We start from the raw sequence: 16,904 nt of genomic DNA, 5'->3' as shown, positions 1-16,904 counted from the left end.
TAACAGACTTAATGTTTCATGTTACATTCATGTTACGTACATTTCTGTGCTACCAATGTCACCAAATGAACTGCAAAAATAGTTACTGTTTTCAGACATGTTTCCAGAATGCTCCCCCCATCTGCCATTGGTTTAAAAAAAACAAAAACAGCCTAAGCTCACACCATTGGTTGAGCAAGTGTTACTGTGCCTGGCTGGTTGGGATTGGAAATGAAAAGTTTTGATGGTTACCTGGATCTGCAGTATTTACACTTTTTGGGTAAATAAGAATACAAATGCCTTACTTTAAGTTATCTCTGCATATTAGAATGAGAAAGTATTTTATCTCTGAAACCAATTCACTCTTATTCCTATGTAAATAGCCTATTTAATGTGCCTTTATTATGTGCTATGCTGTCATCAAATAAATATATCAAGCATTGTCATTCAGCTGTCACTCAGTAGCTTTCTTTTAAAATGAAAGGCAAAGGGGAAGATTGCTGAATTGAGTGTGGAAACAACTATATTTTATAAGGAATTCCCTATAGAAGTATTCCAATAAAGTAAGTATGTCTCATGCTAAATGTTGAGTTTGTTTACATAAAGGCATTAGAGAATATATAAACATATTTAAAATCATTTATATTTCTGTACAAATGTAGAAAAAAATTAAAAGAGAGAGTTAAAGGATTAGTCCACTTTTAAATAAACTTTTCCTGATAATTTACTCACCCCCATGTCATCCAAGATGTTCATGTCCTTCTTTCTTCAGTCGAAAAGAGATTAAGGTTTTTGAGGAAAACATTCCAGGATTATTTTCCGTATAGTGGATTTCAACGGCTACCAACAGTTTGAAGGTCCAAATTACAGTTTCAGTGCAGCTTCAAAGGGCTTTAAACGATACCAGACGAGGAATAAGGGTCTTATCTAGCGAAACGATCAGTCATTTTGGAAAAAAATACAACCGTTTATGCTTTATAAACACAAAATATCGCCTTGAACGTACTTCCCATTCTTCAAAACGCTTACGCTGAATGTTCTACGCCTTTCCTATTCTACTTACGGAAAAAAAACGAAACTGGCGCCGGCGTTCGTTCCGTAAGTAGAATAGGAAAGGCGTAGAACATTCAGCGTAAGCGTTTTGAAGAATGCGGAAACGGGAAGTACGTTCAAGGCGATATTTTGTGTTTATAAAGCATAAACGGTTGTATTTTTTTCGAAAATGACTGATCGTTTCGCTAGATAAGACCCTTATTCCTCGTCTGGTATCGTTTAAAGCCCTTTGAAGCTGCACTAAAACTACAATTTGGACCTTCAAACTGTTGGTAGCCGTTGAAATCCACTATATGGAGAAAAATCCTGGAATGTTTTCCTCAAAAACCTTAATTCCTTTTCGACTGACGAAAGAAAGACATGAACATCTTGGATGACATGGGGGTGAGTAAATTATCAGGAAAAGTTTATTTAAAAGTGGACTAATTCTTTAAAACCCTACATTCCATCACACAGCATGTGAAATGACTGCCATTCTGCAAAGTGCGATCAAAATGGAGAGCTGCCTCAAAACTACAAGTCCCAGAAAGCCTTGCTCTCCGTTTCCTGCATATATGGCCAGCTGACTTCCGGTGTCTTTAAATTCTCAGCCATTAATCTGTTCGAGCGCTGCGAGTGTTTTTGACTACATCTTATCTGATTAGAACGATGGATATACCCGTCAGTTAATATATTAGAGAAGCACTGGACCACCAAACGACCAGGCTGGATCTGATAGGCGTCTGTGACTCGTTCAAAACGGTCGTTTTAGTTCCTCTTTATTTTGCCGCAGTCAAAATTATTCCAGCTCAAGGCCAGCGGTCGCGCGCACTGTCTCTGCTCATACAACCTATCACATCTCTCGCCTCATAAACTAGACACCTCTCTTCTTTTATAGTTTGTGTGTCATCGTTTTAATCGTCTTTGGTTTCGGACTATATTTTTCCTAATCAGCAGTCGAGCTCGTCCTGGTGTAGTGTCTGATTCGCAGGCAGATCTGGATTCCTAACACGGACTCAAGCTGATATATAATGCTGATCCAGTAATACAAACAACAGTTTGGCTTTAAGTCAAGTCGAGCAAAGGTATGTGATGTTTGTTTTGTTGCATTTCCCTATGACACATCTATGATGTTAAACGTCAGTCTGTTTATTAGCCATATGCAGTGTATTGTTTATATGGCTGCATATTCATTAATCAATTTATCGGATCTCTTAAAGTACTACCTAGCAGTTAACTTACTTGCTAAAATTCACCAGAATGTTGTGAATGTCTTGTCATATGAACTGTGTGTTGTAATACTTAAGTGTAGTTTGTCACTTAAGATAGTTATTAATTATCTTGTGTTAATGCAGTGCTGAACACTGGACTGTGTATAGTAAACAGATCTGTGGTATGTTGTGAATGATTGACTTGGTGTTAGGCTGTGCGAGGCAGAGAAAGGCCAGAGGGAGAAGACATACTGAGTCTTTGTGCCAGGGGTTGTGCTGCCCTCTTACTGCTGGTCACTCATCGATTCCTGGCTGCCCTCCACCTCTGATCACAGACATGACCTCTCAGAGAGATCCTGACACAGTGAGTATATCAGTTTAGCGCTCTCTTTGCATCATGCACCATTACACAATATCAGAATGATAAAGCATCAGGTGTCATGTTTTAGAATGCATTCAGATCTTAAAGGTGCAGTTCACTGAAGTATGTGCGTTGTCATCATCTACTTTTACCTTGTTGCTGGACAGATCCAATTTTATTTTGATTATTTTGTATGTGAAACGCATGCAAAAAAAAGTTAGCAGAACGTCCATGTTATGAAAGTGCATGGTGACCACGGCTGTTAAGCTCTTGAAAAGATGGAAAAAGTGCTCCATGTGATTCATGAACTATTTTTCAAACCTTCTGAAGCCTTTGATGGCTTTATCTGATGAATAGACTGAACTTTTCATCATGATTCACCAAAAAACTTTCTGCTCTAGTCTTTGTTTACATCCTGCATGTTTTATGCAAACTAGGGGAGAACAGATGATGACAGTTTTCATTGTAAACTGTTTCTTTAATACGCATTTGTGGGGAGACGTCATTGCATTTCTGTCTGTGAAATTGTTTATTACACGGTTCATACAAGGTGCTTAAAGTGCTTGAAGTACTTGAATTTGACTTTCTCATTTAAGTCCTGGAAAACCCTTGAAAACAGCCGTATTTATGAAAAGATACTTGAAAAGTGCTTGAATTATTGAAAGTGTTTTATCGATAAAACAATCTTTTCACGGCAAATTAATGCTGTGGCCCATCTGATATACCTACATATAGAGCCATTTCGCATGGCTATGAGCGTGTTATTGCTCATATAAATATCCAAACAGCATTCTTCAGGTCAATCATAAATTCATGGAAATGTATGAAAAAATAAGTTTGAGTAAGGAAAGCAGTATCTCTGTCATAGTATTCCTTCAGTGGTTAAAGTTATCAGTCATTGCATGTGCTGCACATTATTTGTACCATTTTGTTTTATTAGTTTATCTTTATTTATCTATTTACCTTTTTTAGTATTTGAAAGATAATAAAGATCTTGTTTGATAAGTGAAATCTCTGATTGTAGTCCTTGAAAACCAAAAAAAGTAATGCTTGAAAGTCCTGGCATTTCATTTTGCAGTATCTGTACAAACCCTGTTATTAGTTTAAAGGGTTAGTTCACCCAAAAATGAAAATAATGTCATTTATTACTCACCCTCATGTCGTTCCACACCCGTAAGACCTTCGTTAATCTTAATAGCCAGCAATGACATTTCCTCTCTCAAGATCCATAAAGGTACTAAAAACATATTTAAATCGGTTCATGTGAGTACAGTGGTTCAATATTAATATTATAAAGCGATGAGAATATATTTGGTGTGCCAAAAAAACAAAATAACGACTTATTTAGTGATGGCCGATTTCAAAACACTGCTTCAGAAAGATTCGGAGCATAATGAATCAGCGTTTCGAATCATGATTCGGATCGCGCGTCAAACTGCCAAACTGCTGAAATCACGTGACTTTGGCGCTCCGAACCTCCGAACCGATTCGACACAAAAGATTCATAATGCTCCGAAAAATGAAAATGACAAAAGCACTTAAATTTTAGCACTTTAAAATATAAAAAAAATACTGTAATTAATAATATATAAATAATACTAAAATAACACTGAACATTCTTGTTAGTCCTAATATGAGTTTACATTAGAGTAGTTGTGAATTTGAACTTTTATTTGAGGCTGAGGTAACCAAATGAAGCTGATATGTTACACTCTCAGTCCTACTCTTGCTTTGAGATTTGTTGTTTTCTGAACCTGTTTGTTTCAGGGTTGGGTTTTGCTGCCATTATTTGGGGATGGGGAAAATAGTGATGCCTTTAGGCTCTTGATTTGGGGATGAAAGCAACATGATTGAAGATATTGCAGACAAATATATAAGCCGTGAGATTATAGAGGTGTTTGCGTACTGGTTCTGGGGCATTTAGGTAGATTTGGTGTTTTGTATTTGTCAAGGCTTTAAGAACTGGGGCAGCAGAGAGTGCTTATTTGTTTATGCTCTCTTGTATATATTATCCGTCACAGATTTGCTGATAACACCCTAAATCCACCCGAACAGGCTGGAGAAGGGCTTTCCGTGCCTTTATCGGGGGCTTGGTGTTTGTAAACAGTCTGTTATCATGACGTCATGCATCATGGTTTGACCTCTTTTGTTCTCGCTTTGGGTCCCCATAGGTGAAAGCCGAATATTTTCAAGAGTGTCTGAATGGGGGTGGGGTGCCCTACATTGCAAATGCCCTCGGCACAGGAGCCTGATTTCACAGTAGGTTAGGTTAGGGCATTGGGGGGCCTTTAGTAAGGATTTAGGTGGCACGTGGTGTGAGAGGATGAAGAGGTCGTCCTTTTCTCCTCATGTTATTTAATTGCTTCCACTGTTTGGGTCATGACCTGGGCTGCTGTCACGGTGGGGTGGAAGGAAAACTCGGTCCCCCCTATTGCGAGCTGATGAGCTGGCGTTCGTTACGATTTAGTACGTTTGACTCGAATTGAATTATTGAGTGCTAATATAAGCAGACTTACTACGTTGTACTCGCACATTTTCAGGGGAAACCGAGAGGAACTGAGTGTCGACTTTCACTTCCACTTTCTCAGAAACATGTTGAAAGTTGTTCTGGTCCGCTGACTGGTTGCAGTGTCTTCATGAAGCTTGTTTTCCTTCGTTTTTTTGTGCTTTGTGTTGTATGTGGCTTTACACACAGCAGTGCCAGGACCAACTGGCTCACCTTCTTACGCCCCCCTCCTCTTTCTCCATCTGATTCTGAACTAAAGCATTAAGGCCCGGCCAAGCTCTGCACACTGAGTGTGGGTGATGTAATGTTTAAATTGCAGTCATTGAAAACCATGAAAGGGGGGAAAAAGGACGTTTAAACCCTGGAAGAAATAAACTGAACAAGAGACTCTTTGGAATCTGTACGGTACTCTCAAAGTTCCTGGTCTGATTTTATTTATGGCTTGATATACTGGCACTCTGTGTGTTTCTGTGCAGACATCGAGTCTTATGGTGTGCTGTTTATTTTTAAAGATGATGCTGCCAGTTGCCAGTGTGGCGAAATCACAGTATCTTGTGTTGGTTGATCAAGTTCATGTCGTCATTGCCAAGCTAAACCTCTGGTTTTGTTTTGTTTTTGTTTTTTTAAGTGCTGTCAAATGATTAATAGTGATAAATCACATCCAAATTATGGCTTGTGTTTACATAATATATGTGTGTTCTGTGTATATTTATTATGTGTATATAAATACACACGTGTATATATTAAAGAAATATTCACGTGTGTGTGTGTGTATATATGTATATGTATATATATATATATATATATAATATGTGTATGTATACAAATATACAACAAAACATACAAAAAAAAAAAAATATATATATATATATATATATTTTTGTATTTTTTTTTTGTTAAATGTGTACATGCATGTATGTGTGTTTACATATACGTAATAAATAAATAAATAAATATATATAACAGAAGGCAGTATTTTCTGACCCAAAAAAAAAATAAAATAAATATATATATATATATATATATATATTTTTTTTTTTTTTTTGGGTCAGAAAATACTGCCTTCTGTTATATATATTTATTTATTTATTTATTACGTATATGTAATATAAACAAAAAAACTAGTCCTGTCAAACGATTAATCGCATCCAAAATGATCTTTTGGATATATATATATATATATATATATATATATATATATATATATATATATATATATATATATATATATATATATATATATATATATATATATATATATATATATATCCAAAAGATCATTTTGGATGCGATTAATCGTTTGACAGGACTAGTTTTTTTGTTTTTGCGGATATATTGAATATTGTTGCAATGCAAACTGATTTATATTTGAACCAACAATACAATAAAATTGTCTAGCCGGCTAACATGGATGAGATTTAGTCAAAATTGTTTGAATTATTTGTGATTATAGTCTTGGAAGCATCAGTTAAAACGAGTTGAAAAATGCCAAACAAATCAGTAAGGTTTGGCACTGAATGTTGTTGTTTTCCAACAAAAATATATCTATGAATTTATAGCTGTAGTATCTATTATTGCTGGAATTTATTTAATAATATTAATTACAATTATTATAGTGCAATCATTGTTATAAAAGTCGTAAATAAATAATAGTATCATAATAATATTTTTATTAGTAGTAGTTTTTTTTACTTATTCTGACATGTTTTAAATTAGTTTTAATTGTGGTGCCTTTGATCTGTTGGCAGTAAAAAACGATTTATGAGGCAGTAAATGCATGATGTATCTCTTTAGACGTATGAAAATTAGCATGAAGCATGTGTTGGCCTGTGGCAGAAAGCTTTGTGGTGTTATTAATACTGCTTGTAGAGGCATTGTGTCTGTCTGTTGCTTTTTAATAGGAATCATGCATGGGGCAAATTTATTGTGCTAATCCACCGTGCTGCTCCCCTCCTCCTGCAAGGGGTTATGCATGGGCCATGTAAATTTAATAACTCAGCCCTGGGTTGTCTGGGACACCTGGGGTTATCGCATTAGGGTGAAGGGGTGTCTAGGAAGGAGGGGGGGCTGGTATCACTACATGGAAATCAAACACATTGGCACTTCCTCTCTGCCCTACCCTGCGTTTCACCCTTCACCAGACCATTTCACAGGAACCTTTAAAGAGCGTAGCAGCTAGTTTCACCCTTAAAGCTGAACATAAATCTAATTAGGAAGGAATGCCCATTTCTGCAAAGGACTCTCCAGGTCGTCTCATGTTATGTGGGGTGAGCACAGATTCAAGGGTCATTAAGGTCTATTTGGTGGAAATGTCGCTATGTGTATGGGTTATAGGGCACTGCTTCACAGTTTAATGATTTGTTTCCTCTCTCCTTCCACTCGGCTACAGGTGAATCTACGGCTGATCCTTGTAAGTGGGAAGACGCAGGATTTCACCTTCTCTCCGAATGACTCTGCCACAGACATTGCCCGTCATGTTTTTGAAAACTGGCCAGCGGGTATGTTTTGAGTGAATATTTTAATTTTAGCTTTGGTTGAAGTTGTATTTGTAATTGAAGTATTGTATTGTACGTTTTTGTGCACAATACATAATTTTTATAACATGTTATAACAATTGCAGAATGTTAATTTTTTTGAAAAACAATCACTTTAAAATATCTACATTATTATAGAAAAGTTAGTAAGACTAATTTTTTTCAGCAAGGATGCATTATGTTGATCAAAAGTGGCAGTTAAGATGTTTCTATTTCAAATAAATGCTGTTCTCTTGAACTTTCTATTCATAAAAGAATCTTTTCTCAAATATATCACATATAACGTATAACTGTTTAACATTAATGATAATAATAAGAAAAGTTTCTTGAGCACCAGATCATCGAGTTAGAATGATTTCTGAAGGATCATGTGACTGAAGACTGGAGCATTGATGATGAAAATTCAGCTTTGCCATCAAGGAAATAAATTACGTTTTAATATATTTGAAAATGTAACAGTCATTTTAAGTTGTAAAAATATTGTGATCAGATAAATGCAGCCTTGGTGAGCATAATAAACATGGAAAAACGTTAACTTTTGAATGGTAGTGCCTGTCATAGATATATGGAAGAAATATATGGAGTAGACTTTTCTTATTACGTTTTACTTTGTGACCACATGCAGTCAAAATATGATCTTTTTTTCATAGCAAAGCTTCATGTAAGCCTGTTTCAGTAGTGAATGTAATGACTTGTGTTGCAGGCTGGGAGGAGGAGAGTGTGAGCAGCCCCAGCATCCTAAGGCTGATCTTCCAGGGCCGCTTCCTGCACGGCAATGTCACACTAGGAGGTAAGCACTAGACCTTGTCCGCATGTCTGTCACGGTCAACGCACTTTGACAGTCCTGTTGTTTCTCTCTCTTTGTCTGTCTCTGGTAATCTGCATTTCTCTGCACATTATTGTGAACAGAACAGGACTGTGAAAATGAATGAAAAAATATGCTGTAGGTCAGAAGCTGTGTTTACTGGCAAAGTGGCCAAGTTGTTTGCAGATTTTCAGAATGCCACTTCTCTGTTGAATAGCTCTGAAGTTGCCCCCTGGCCGAACAACTGTCATGCACTTGGTTGCCAGAGAGACGCTGCCAGAGCCGAACTCCCATGGTAAGTGCTGATATATTTCTCTGGCAAGCTCCCACTGCTAAACTTGGCTAAATGTCCTTGGCTTGCCTATCCACATCCACTTTTTGTCTTAAGGACAAGGGCACAGCAGTTATTGGAGGACTGCTGCCAGGTAGCAACTGGCTCCAATCTTCCAGACACATTATAATAATTAAGATGCATAATGCCATATTAAAGGCCTAACACTGAGCTTTATCTAGTCACACTGAGTCAAAACTGTAATGTAAGATTTGTAAATTTCCTTTTCCTTGGTACTTCCTGTTTAACAAGTTGTGTTGGTTTTATTGGAGCAAGCGTCATGTTCACTATGACTTGTCATTATTATGTTTGGAATGAGGAAGCAGGTTAGATGTTTTGATGTATTGAGAATACAGTATATAATAGAAACACTGCCTGGCTTCAGAGCAGAGGCTTATTTTAGCCAGCATTCACACTGATGTTTCACAGTAGGTAAAGTTAACATGAACATTTTTATGCCACCACAATCATTGTGGTTTTAAGTTCTCTTGATTAAACATGAAAACTGAATTGACCATATTTACTTAAAGGGTTTGTTCACCCAAAAATTTAAATTCTGTCATTAATTACTCACCCTCATGTAGTTTCAAATCCGCAAGACCTTCATTCATCTTCAGAACACAAATTAAGATATTTTTGATGAAATCCGAGTTTTTTTTTGTTATCTCCCATAGAAAGCAACAAAATTGCCACTTTCATGGTCCAGAAAAGTAGTAAAGACATCGTTAAAATGGTAAATGTGACTACATTGGTTCAACTTTAATGTTATTAAGCGATGTGAATACTTTTATGTGCACAAAAATAACGACTTTATTCAACAAATTATCTCTACCCTGTCATTCTCCTATGCAGTTTACATCAGAACGCTGACTCTGTATTGGCCGGCTCCTGCGTCAGCATCATATGCACACGTCATGCTGCTCACGTGAACAGCATCGGCCAGTACTGAGCCGGCGTTCGGACATAAACACAAAAGCGCTGCACTGCATCAACTGCATAGGAGACTGACAGGGTAGAGAAGAAATTGTTGAATAAAGTCGTTTTTTTTGTTTTTGCGCACACAAAGTTCACTTCATAACATTAAGATTGTAGTCACGTGGACTCTTTTAACCTAACTTTACTGCTTGTCTGGACCTTGAATGTAGTAATTTCATTGCTTTTTATGGAGGATAAAAAAAACTTCTTAGATTTCATCAAAAATATCTTAATCTGTGTTCTGAAGATGAACGAAGGTCTTACGGGTTTGGAATGACATGAGTAATTAATGACAGGAATTTCATTTTTGGGTGAACTAACCCTTTAATATACACTATCATTCAAAAATGTGGGGTTGGTAAGATAGCTTACTATCATTTATTCATTTAAAAAAAAATATATATATATATATATATATATATTTTTTTTTTTTTTTTTTTTTTTTTTTTTTTTTTTGAATGAAGTCTCTTATATTCACCAAGATAATAACTTTATGCATATTTTAAAATGTAAATTATTCCCCTGATGGTAAAGTTGAATTTTCAGCACCATTACTCCAGTCTTCAGTGTCACATATCACATGATTTGCTGCTCAAGAAACATTTCTTATGATCAGTGTTTTATATTTTTGTGGAAACCATGATACAATTTTTTTTTTTTTTTTTTTTTTTTTTTTTTTTTTTACATGATTCTTTGATAGAAAGTTCAAAAGAGCAGCTTATATTTGAAATAGAATTTGAGTCTGATTATAAACCGGGCCTAGTTCGTATAGAACGCCCACTTTGATCCAATCCATTTCTGATGCATAAAATCACATCCTGTATTTGCATTTCTCATTGAATATTCTCTTTCACTCTAAAAACGCATCACATCACCAAAGCAACTGCGCTCTGAATGTGGTTTCACGTTGATTCTAATCCACCCCTCATTAATTATAGACTAGTTACACATAGCATGTGATTCGAGGAAGAAAATGGCTATTTTCTCCTCTTAAAGTCATCACAGTGTCCTACTTTTCCCTCACATTCTTGTAACTGAAGAGTGTTTCAGAGGAGGACCTGTGGTTCACATTTTTGCCTTTGATTTATTAGAAGTCCCTCAATATTTGTTCTCTTCTCGTAGGCCAGAGGAACAGGGAGAAGACCACAGAGAGCAGCTGCTGTCTACTGCTGTAAAACCCAGACAAAGCTTCCCCCACCTCCTTCTGTCCTTCTGCTCCCCGCTCCTGTCTCTGCTCACCAACCCATGGTGCATTCTGGATGATTACAGAACGGCTCCAGGGACAGTGCGACTAGGTTTTCGTTCAGTGTTTTTGCTCCTTATAGTAGCTGGAGACTCTCTTGTGCCAAGTTTATTAAATCTCATACGTTTGCCTTCATTTGGTTTTCTCGTATTCGTTTCGTTTGGTTGCCAAAATTTCTTTTTTGCTTTAGTAAATCGACCATTTGTTTATAGGCCGCTGCCTCCTCTGAAAATATTAAACTGTGCAAATATGAAATACCTGAATCGTTGAAAGGAAATTATGTAAACTGATGATGTGTGAACAGGTTTTCAGGGGGACGTCCTGTACTCGAGAGACCTTCTGCTCTCCCAACACCCAAGTGTCAGTGTTTTCACTTGGCATCACACGCCTGACTCAGATGAAGCTTAATATGCGTCATAATCACAGACTTTTGATTGCACTTAACACGGATCCTTATCTGAAGTCACTATGTGTGTGTTGTAGTCTTAATCCTCCCACCTGCCTCAAACAGAAGGAGCTTACAGAAAGAGGTGCGATGACACGAGCGCCAGTCTGTTGCTGTGGACCGAAGGAGTCTGCTATTGCGCTGGTGGATTTGACTGTGCCATGGCCACCTGCGTTTTTTGCCTTTGTCATAGGACCAATCGAGAGTGGATCTCAAAGTCACCAGACTCCTCTTACTACCTAGTTATGTCAACATCTGTGCATGACCCTAGTCTAGTGTTTCCTCGCCCTGGGTGTGTACCAGCCTTCTTTGAAAACCATTCACCCTGTGTCTACTTGAATAGCCTTTTTTTTTTTTTTTTTTTTTTTTTCTTCTCGTCTCCGCTGAAGAAGCATGAGGGAAGCTTGGTGATTTTGTGTTTGATGTGAAGTAACACAAACTCTTCTTCTTGCCCAGTCAGGATATATCATCTGTATCCTGTCCCATGCTTGTTTAAAATGCGTCCTGTGGGACACAGCCCAGGTGCAAAGCATACGGAAATCATCTGAAAGGCTCTGTTTGGAGCGAAGGGCTGGGCTGGTAAAAGCCCCCATTATAAGCGCTATGGATTCATGGACCCCCTGCTACGCTGTTGCATTAGAGGTAAAAATGTGCGCTGGGGATGACCGGCCTTAATGGCCTCCCACTGGGCCAGAAGAAAGAAACAACTGAGTGTTTTATTTCCTAATGTTTGTAAGCCTTCTGTTTTGTTTGCTTTTTGATTGTGGGAAATTTAATATTATTAATAATGGAGTAATATCGGAGACCTTTTTATCTTGTCTGAGAATGAGTTTTTATTAGTACACATCAGACGGCTGACTCGTGTTAATTGTGTGTGTGCGCGACTGAGTGAGTGAGAGGATGAGGCTTTTGTGGAAAGTGTCCACAGAAAATGTCTAATCTTCTTTTGATTGGCCAATTACTGCAAGTGTGTTTCATTGTCACTGCTATGAAAATTAGCTACAAATTATTACATGTAAAAAAAAAAATCCCTAAATCTTGTATTATAAATTAATAAAATCTTTCAAATAATACTGTCTCTGTGAATTTTATACCATTTTAATTGATTTATCAACTAAAAAGGATATCTCCCCCAGCCTTTGCTCACTGGTCAGCAATGTTCCAGTCATTCAGAAATCACTATAATAACACAATGCCTATGCAACTGCATCACCAATTAACCATTGCTATTAACATTACTTTGTATTTCAGACTAAATCTTCTAGCACAGTATTGTATACATTAGCGTTGCATTCAATGAGAAATAACCTGTTGTTTTTGTTGAAAGTCATTCTCACATCCTTTATAGATAAATCAGCAGAACTGTGTTTGTGTTGTGCTGCGGTTCAGCCTCTAGATGGCGATGTGGTTCCGGTTCGCTGGTTGGTTCTGTGACGTCATTCTTTACTGCGTGCTTCTCTCATTATTTGGCCTGCTTGATCATAGTTGGATTGATGCAATTAGCATTTTATTTAAAATTAATTAAATAAATGAGCCAGCATAAACACTATCATTACTTAGCATTGTATTCACTCTGGAAAGTCAATAGTATCTTTATTATGACCATCAATTTCCACTGACCGTTCGACAGCAGGCTCAGTAGCGTGACCTACAAGATTTGATTCCAGTGAGCCTTAATTTACTGTAGACCTTTTCTCGTGTAATAAAATTTTCCTTCTGTTTTTGAAAAGTCCTTTCATGACTTATTGTTGAGACATGTCCAGGTTTCCAGTTGATATTGGCAGAGAACTGAAGGAAGAAGAATTGTCCAGATCGTGCATTGACTCCAGCACACAAACTCTTAATCGCTTTATAGTGAACTTCTCGTGGTGTGCGTCTGTTTCTTTTTGCACTGGGCCACACTATTATAATAAAGCTAAAAGTTGCGAAAGACTGAATGAACCGCATTATAAGCTGCTTATATCTCATATTAAACATCTAAAATAAACATACATGCATACAATGTAATGTACACAACCGTTCAAAAGTTTGGGGTCGGTAAGATTTTATAATGCTTTTGAAAGAAGTCTCATGCTTACCAAGGCTGCATTTGGTCAAAAAATACAGTTAAAACAGTAATATTGTGAACCATTTCAATTTAAAATCACTAATATTTTTAAATATTTATTTCTGTGATGGCAAAGATGAATTTTCAGCATCATTACTAGAGTCTTCAGAGTCACATGATCCTTCAGAAATCATACTAATATGCTGATTTGGTACATTTCTCATTATCAGTGTTGAAAACAGTTGTGGTGCTTAAAGGGTTAGTTCACCCAAAAATGAAAATTCTGTCATTTATTACTCATCCTCATGCCTTTCCACACCCGTAAGACCTTCGTTAATCTTCGGAACGCAAATTGAGATATTTTTGTTGAAATCCGATGGCTCCGTGAGGCCTGCATATAGGGAGCAATGACATTTCCTCTCTCAAGATCCATAAAGGTGCTAAAAATATATTAAAATCGGTTCATGTGAGTACAGTGGTTCAATATTAATATTATAAAGCGACGAGAATATTTTTGGTGCGCCAAAAAACCCAAAATAACGACTTGTATAGTGATGGCCGATTTCAAAACACTGCTTCAGGAAGCATCGGAGCATAATGAATCAGCATGTTGAATCAGTGGTTCGGAGTGCCAAATTCACGTGATTTCAGCAGTTTGGCGGTTTGACACGCAATCGGAATCATGATTCCGTGCTACTTCGGCTTGTGCGTCTTTCGTCATCAACCCGGAACTAAAGCTCGACGGGTTACTTCCTATGAACCGGTTTCAACCGGCTCAAAAGAACGATTCGTTCAAGAACCGAACATCACTATAAACCAGCTAAGGACCAGCATAAACCAGCTCAAACCAGCTTCCATGCTTCAAAACATATCTAACCAGCATATGCTGTTTTTTCAATACGACCACAGCTCAGAATTAATGTATTACAGCATTTTTAGTTATGCATATTTAATATGTTTATTGAATATATATTTGTGTAGGCCTAAATTGTGACTTGCTCTGCTTTAGTCAGTCTGAATCCTGTCAATCTTCTAAACCTGAGCTATAATAATATACTTAACCTGCGTGAGTTCAGGTCTCTGTTGCTTGTTATGTGTGAAGGGATGGATCAGATCCAGGGTTAACCTAAACAGAAAGCCCCACTAATGGTTTAGCAGGAAGTCTCGTGGGAGATTGGAAAGAAACGGCGGAGCAGCTGCCTTAAAACTCAAAGCTCTCTCTTTATCCTTCTGTTTGGTTTTAGGGATACTCTGAGGTCAAACACAAATATGTAAGTGGTCAGTGGAAGTGGTGTGATCTATTTAACCCTCGGAGACCTTTATCCAACAAGCTCTATATATCTTTCACTCTAAAATGCACCATCTTTCATGAGTGGAAAATATATAATAAACAGAATGATGGATGTGTCACGTTCAGCACCAGTAGGGGGCTGTTTTTGCTTTTTCTTCAAGTTCCAAATTCTGTACATCCTGCTCCCAGACTGTCATTACTGCTGATATTAAAACCAGCTGTGAACAAAGCAAGCGGGCTACCGTTAGCCTAGACTCTCTGACCGTCCATCCAGATCATTTGCCCTGTGGTATTCTGTCGCTTATCAGAGAAGCAAGTAGTGCGTCTGGGAGAGTATTGTGTGTCAAGCCAATTTCCCTGCCACAAAGAGTGCATGAGCGTGTGTGCCAGCGCCGTCATTCTGCACGCATGCTTGCGTCCTCTGCCAAGTTGCTGCTCGAGGCATGAGAGAATCTGTAGCCGGCGGATACACGTCTTGAATGTGCGAAACATTTTCGTGACTGCACTAAAGGTCACTCCTCTCACCACTCACTCCAGCTCCTCCAGAAGCCATTTTCTCAATTATAGGAATGACACAAGCGCATACAGCTGTGGTTTGACATAGGAAAATCTGTAAAATAAGACCTGTGAGTTGGAGCTGCCTGACTGAAGTGGGAGGGGAGCCGGACATGCTTCTTTATTTTCATGGCAGGGTCGGAGGAGGCACTGGGACTTTGTTACATCTCCCCTTTTATTTGGCTGTTTATTTTACCAGGTGGTCCCTTGAGTTCAATAACATGCCACTGTAAAAAAAAAAAAAAAAAAAAAGAGGGAGGGCTGCAGGGAGGGCCGTTTAATAACAATGTGAGCTCTGTACCTTGTGGCAATGGAAGGAAAGAGAATGAGGGGTATAGAGGGAGACCAGCTAAAGAGGATTTGCAGACATGTGCCTCTAAGCATTATGGGTGGAGAATTTCTCACACAGTTTTAGTAGAGCAGTGTGATAAACATCAGCTGTTGTTGTTCGTTCTGTTAGCTGTCATGCAGCCATTTCAGTATTATCGCTTATCCTCTTTAGACAGTGTCCTCATGTGCTGCAAATTCTATTTGATTTATTATTCTTTTTTTTGGTCAACATGTGGAATTTAGACATAAAATGTGAAGGATGAATGTTTCAATGACCAAATTACGAATGTATAATTGTCTTATAATTTGAAACAGACTTACACGAGGGTGAAATTATAGCACTTTTTTTGTAGACTCAAAGACACTTGAAACTTGAAATAAGAGTCAAGTTGTTGCATCTAAATTGTCAAATTGGGTCTGGAGCCTTTCAAGAGCCCCATCGGCTGGTTTTCTTTACGGCAGGCATTCAGGGTATCTTCATCACAGGAATGGCACAATTTCAATTTTTAGGGGGGAAAAGGAATAATGCATTTTTGTGTTCGCTGCTATGGGTTTACAAACCAAACAAACATCATTTTCTCCTTGTTAAAAAGTTGTGAAGAATATAATGAGAACTATAGGTTTTAACGAGAGAAGATCAGAGCACAAGCGCTCTTGTTTAGCTGCCATGCAAATTACTCACAGATGATGTGTGAACATTGGGCAAGTAATTTTTATTGAGGTTTTGGAACATTTTCTTGCGAATTGTCTTTCTTTGTGTATTTAGTAAGTATCAGGAGAACTGGCTTCTGTTCAAACTCCTCTGGTTTCTTTTTCTTTGAGAAGATGGTGCTAAAGATGTATGACCCTCAGTATAAAGCTGATGAGAGGGAGCCAAACGCTCAGCGAATAGCCTTTGGGATCACTATGGAGATTTCCAGCTAAGACAAGGAGAAGCTCAGGCCACAGAAAATCTGTTGACTGCCTTTGCCTCTCTTAGAATATTTTTTGCATTTGGCTTACTTTACTGGTTATTCACATACTGCTAAGTATAGTGGCCACATTTGAAAGCCATTAATTCATATACAATGGGGCCCAAAAGTCTGTGACCACATTGGAAAACATTTTAATAATAAATCAATATCACATGAGAAAGACTGCTGGCCATCACAATCTGCTGATACTTAAGACCAACAGCACGATTGTGAATATGATTTCTTTTATGTACGACACTTCAATAAACGTCAATATAGACTAACTTACATTTTAGACACAAAATA

General features: G+C 37.6%; 1 protein-coding gene across 1 annotated transcript; it reads left to right on the top strand.

The window, feature by feature from the left end:
• The first annotated feature begins 1,599 nt into the window (after window positions 1–1,599).
• On the top strand, window positions 1,600–12,493 carry ubl3b (ubiquitin-like 3b). The gene is made up of 6 exons (XM_048176205.1): window positions 1,600–2,096; window positions 2,435–2,586; window positions 7,479–7,587; window positions 8,327–8,413; window positions 8,646–8,723; window positions 10,857–12,493. Exons 2-6 carry the CDS (start codon window positions 2,560–2,562, stop codon window positions 10,907–10,909), a joined length of 354 nt encoding a protein of 117 aa, XP_048032162.1. The 5' UTR covers window positions 1,600–2,096; window positions 2,435–2,559; the 3' UTR covers window positions 10,910–12,493.
• Window positions 12,494–16,904: the final 4,411 nt, after the last annotated feature.

Source organism: Megalobrama amblycephala, linkage group LG23 (genome assembly GCF_018812025.1).
Source record: "Megalobrama amblycephala isolate DHTTF-2021 linkage group LG23, ASM1881202v1, whole genome shotgun sequence".
Classification (NCBI taxonomy): domain Eukaryota; kingdom Metazoa; phylum Chordata; class Actinopteri; order Cypriniformes; family Xenocyprididae; genus Megalobrama; species Megalobrama amblycephala.
The sequence above is the reverse complement of the archived record's forward strand: the minus strand, read 5'-3'. Positions and strand labels throughout refer to the sequence as shown.

Coding starts and splice junctions, on each gene's coding strand:
- ubl3b (XM_048176205.1), top strand. CDS start 2,560: ATGACCTCTCAGAGAGATCCTGACACA. Junction 2,587..7,478: donor CTCAGAGAGATCCTGACACA/GTGAGTATATCA, acceptor ACTCGGCTACAG/GTGAATCTACGGCTGATCCT. Junction 8,724..10,856: donor GCCAGAGCCGAACTCCCATG/GTAAGTGCTGAT, acceptor CTCTTCTCGTAG/GCCAGAGGAACAGGGAGAAG.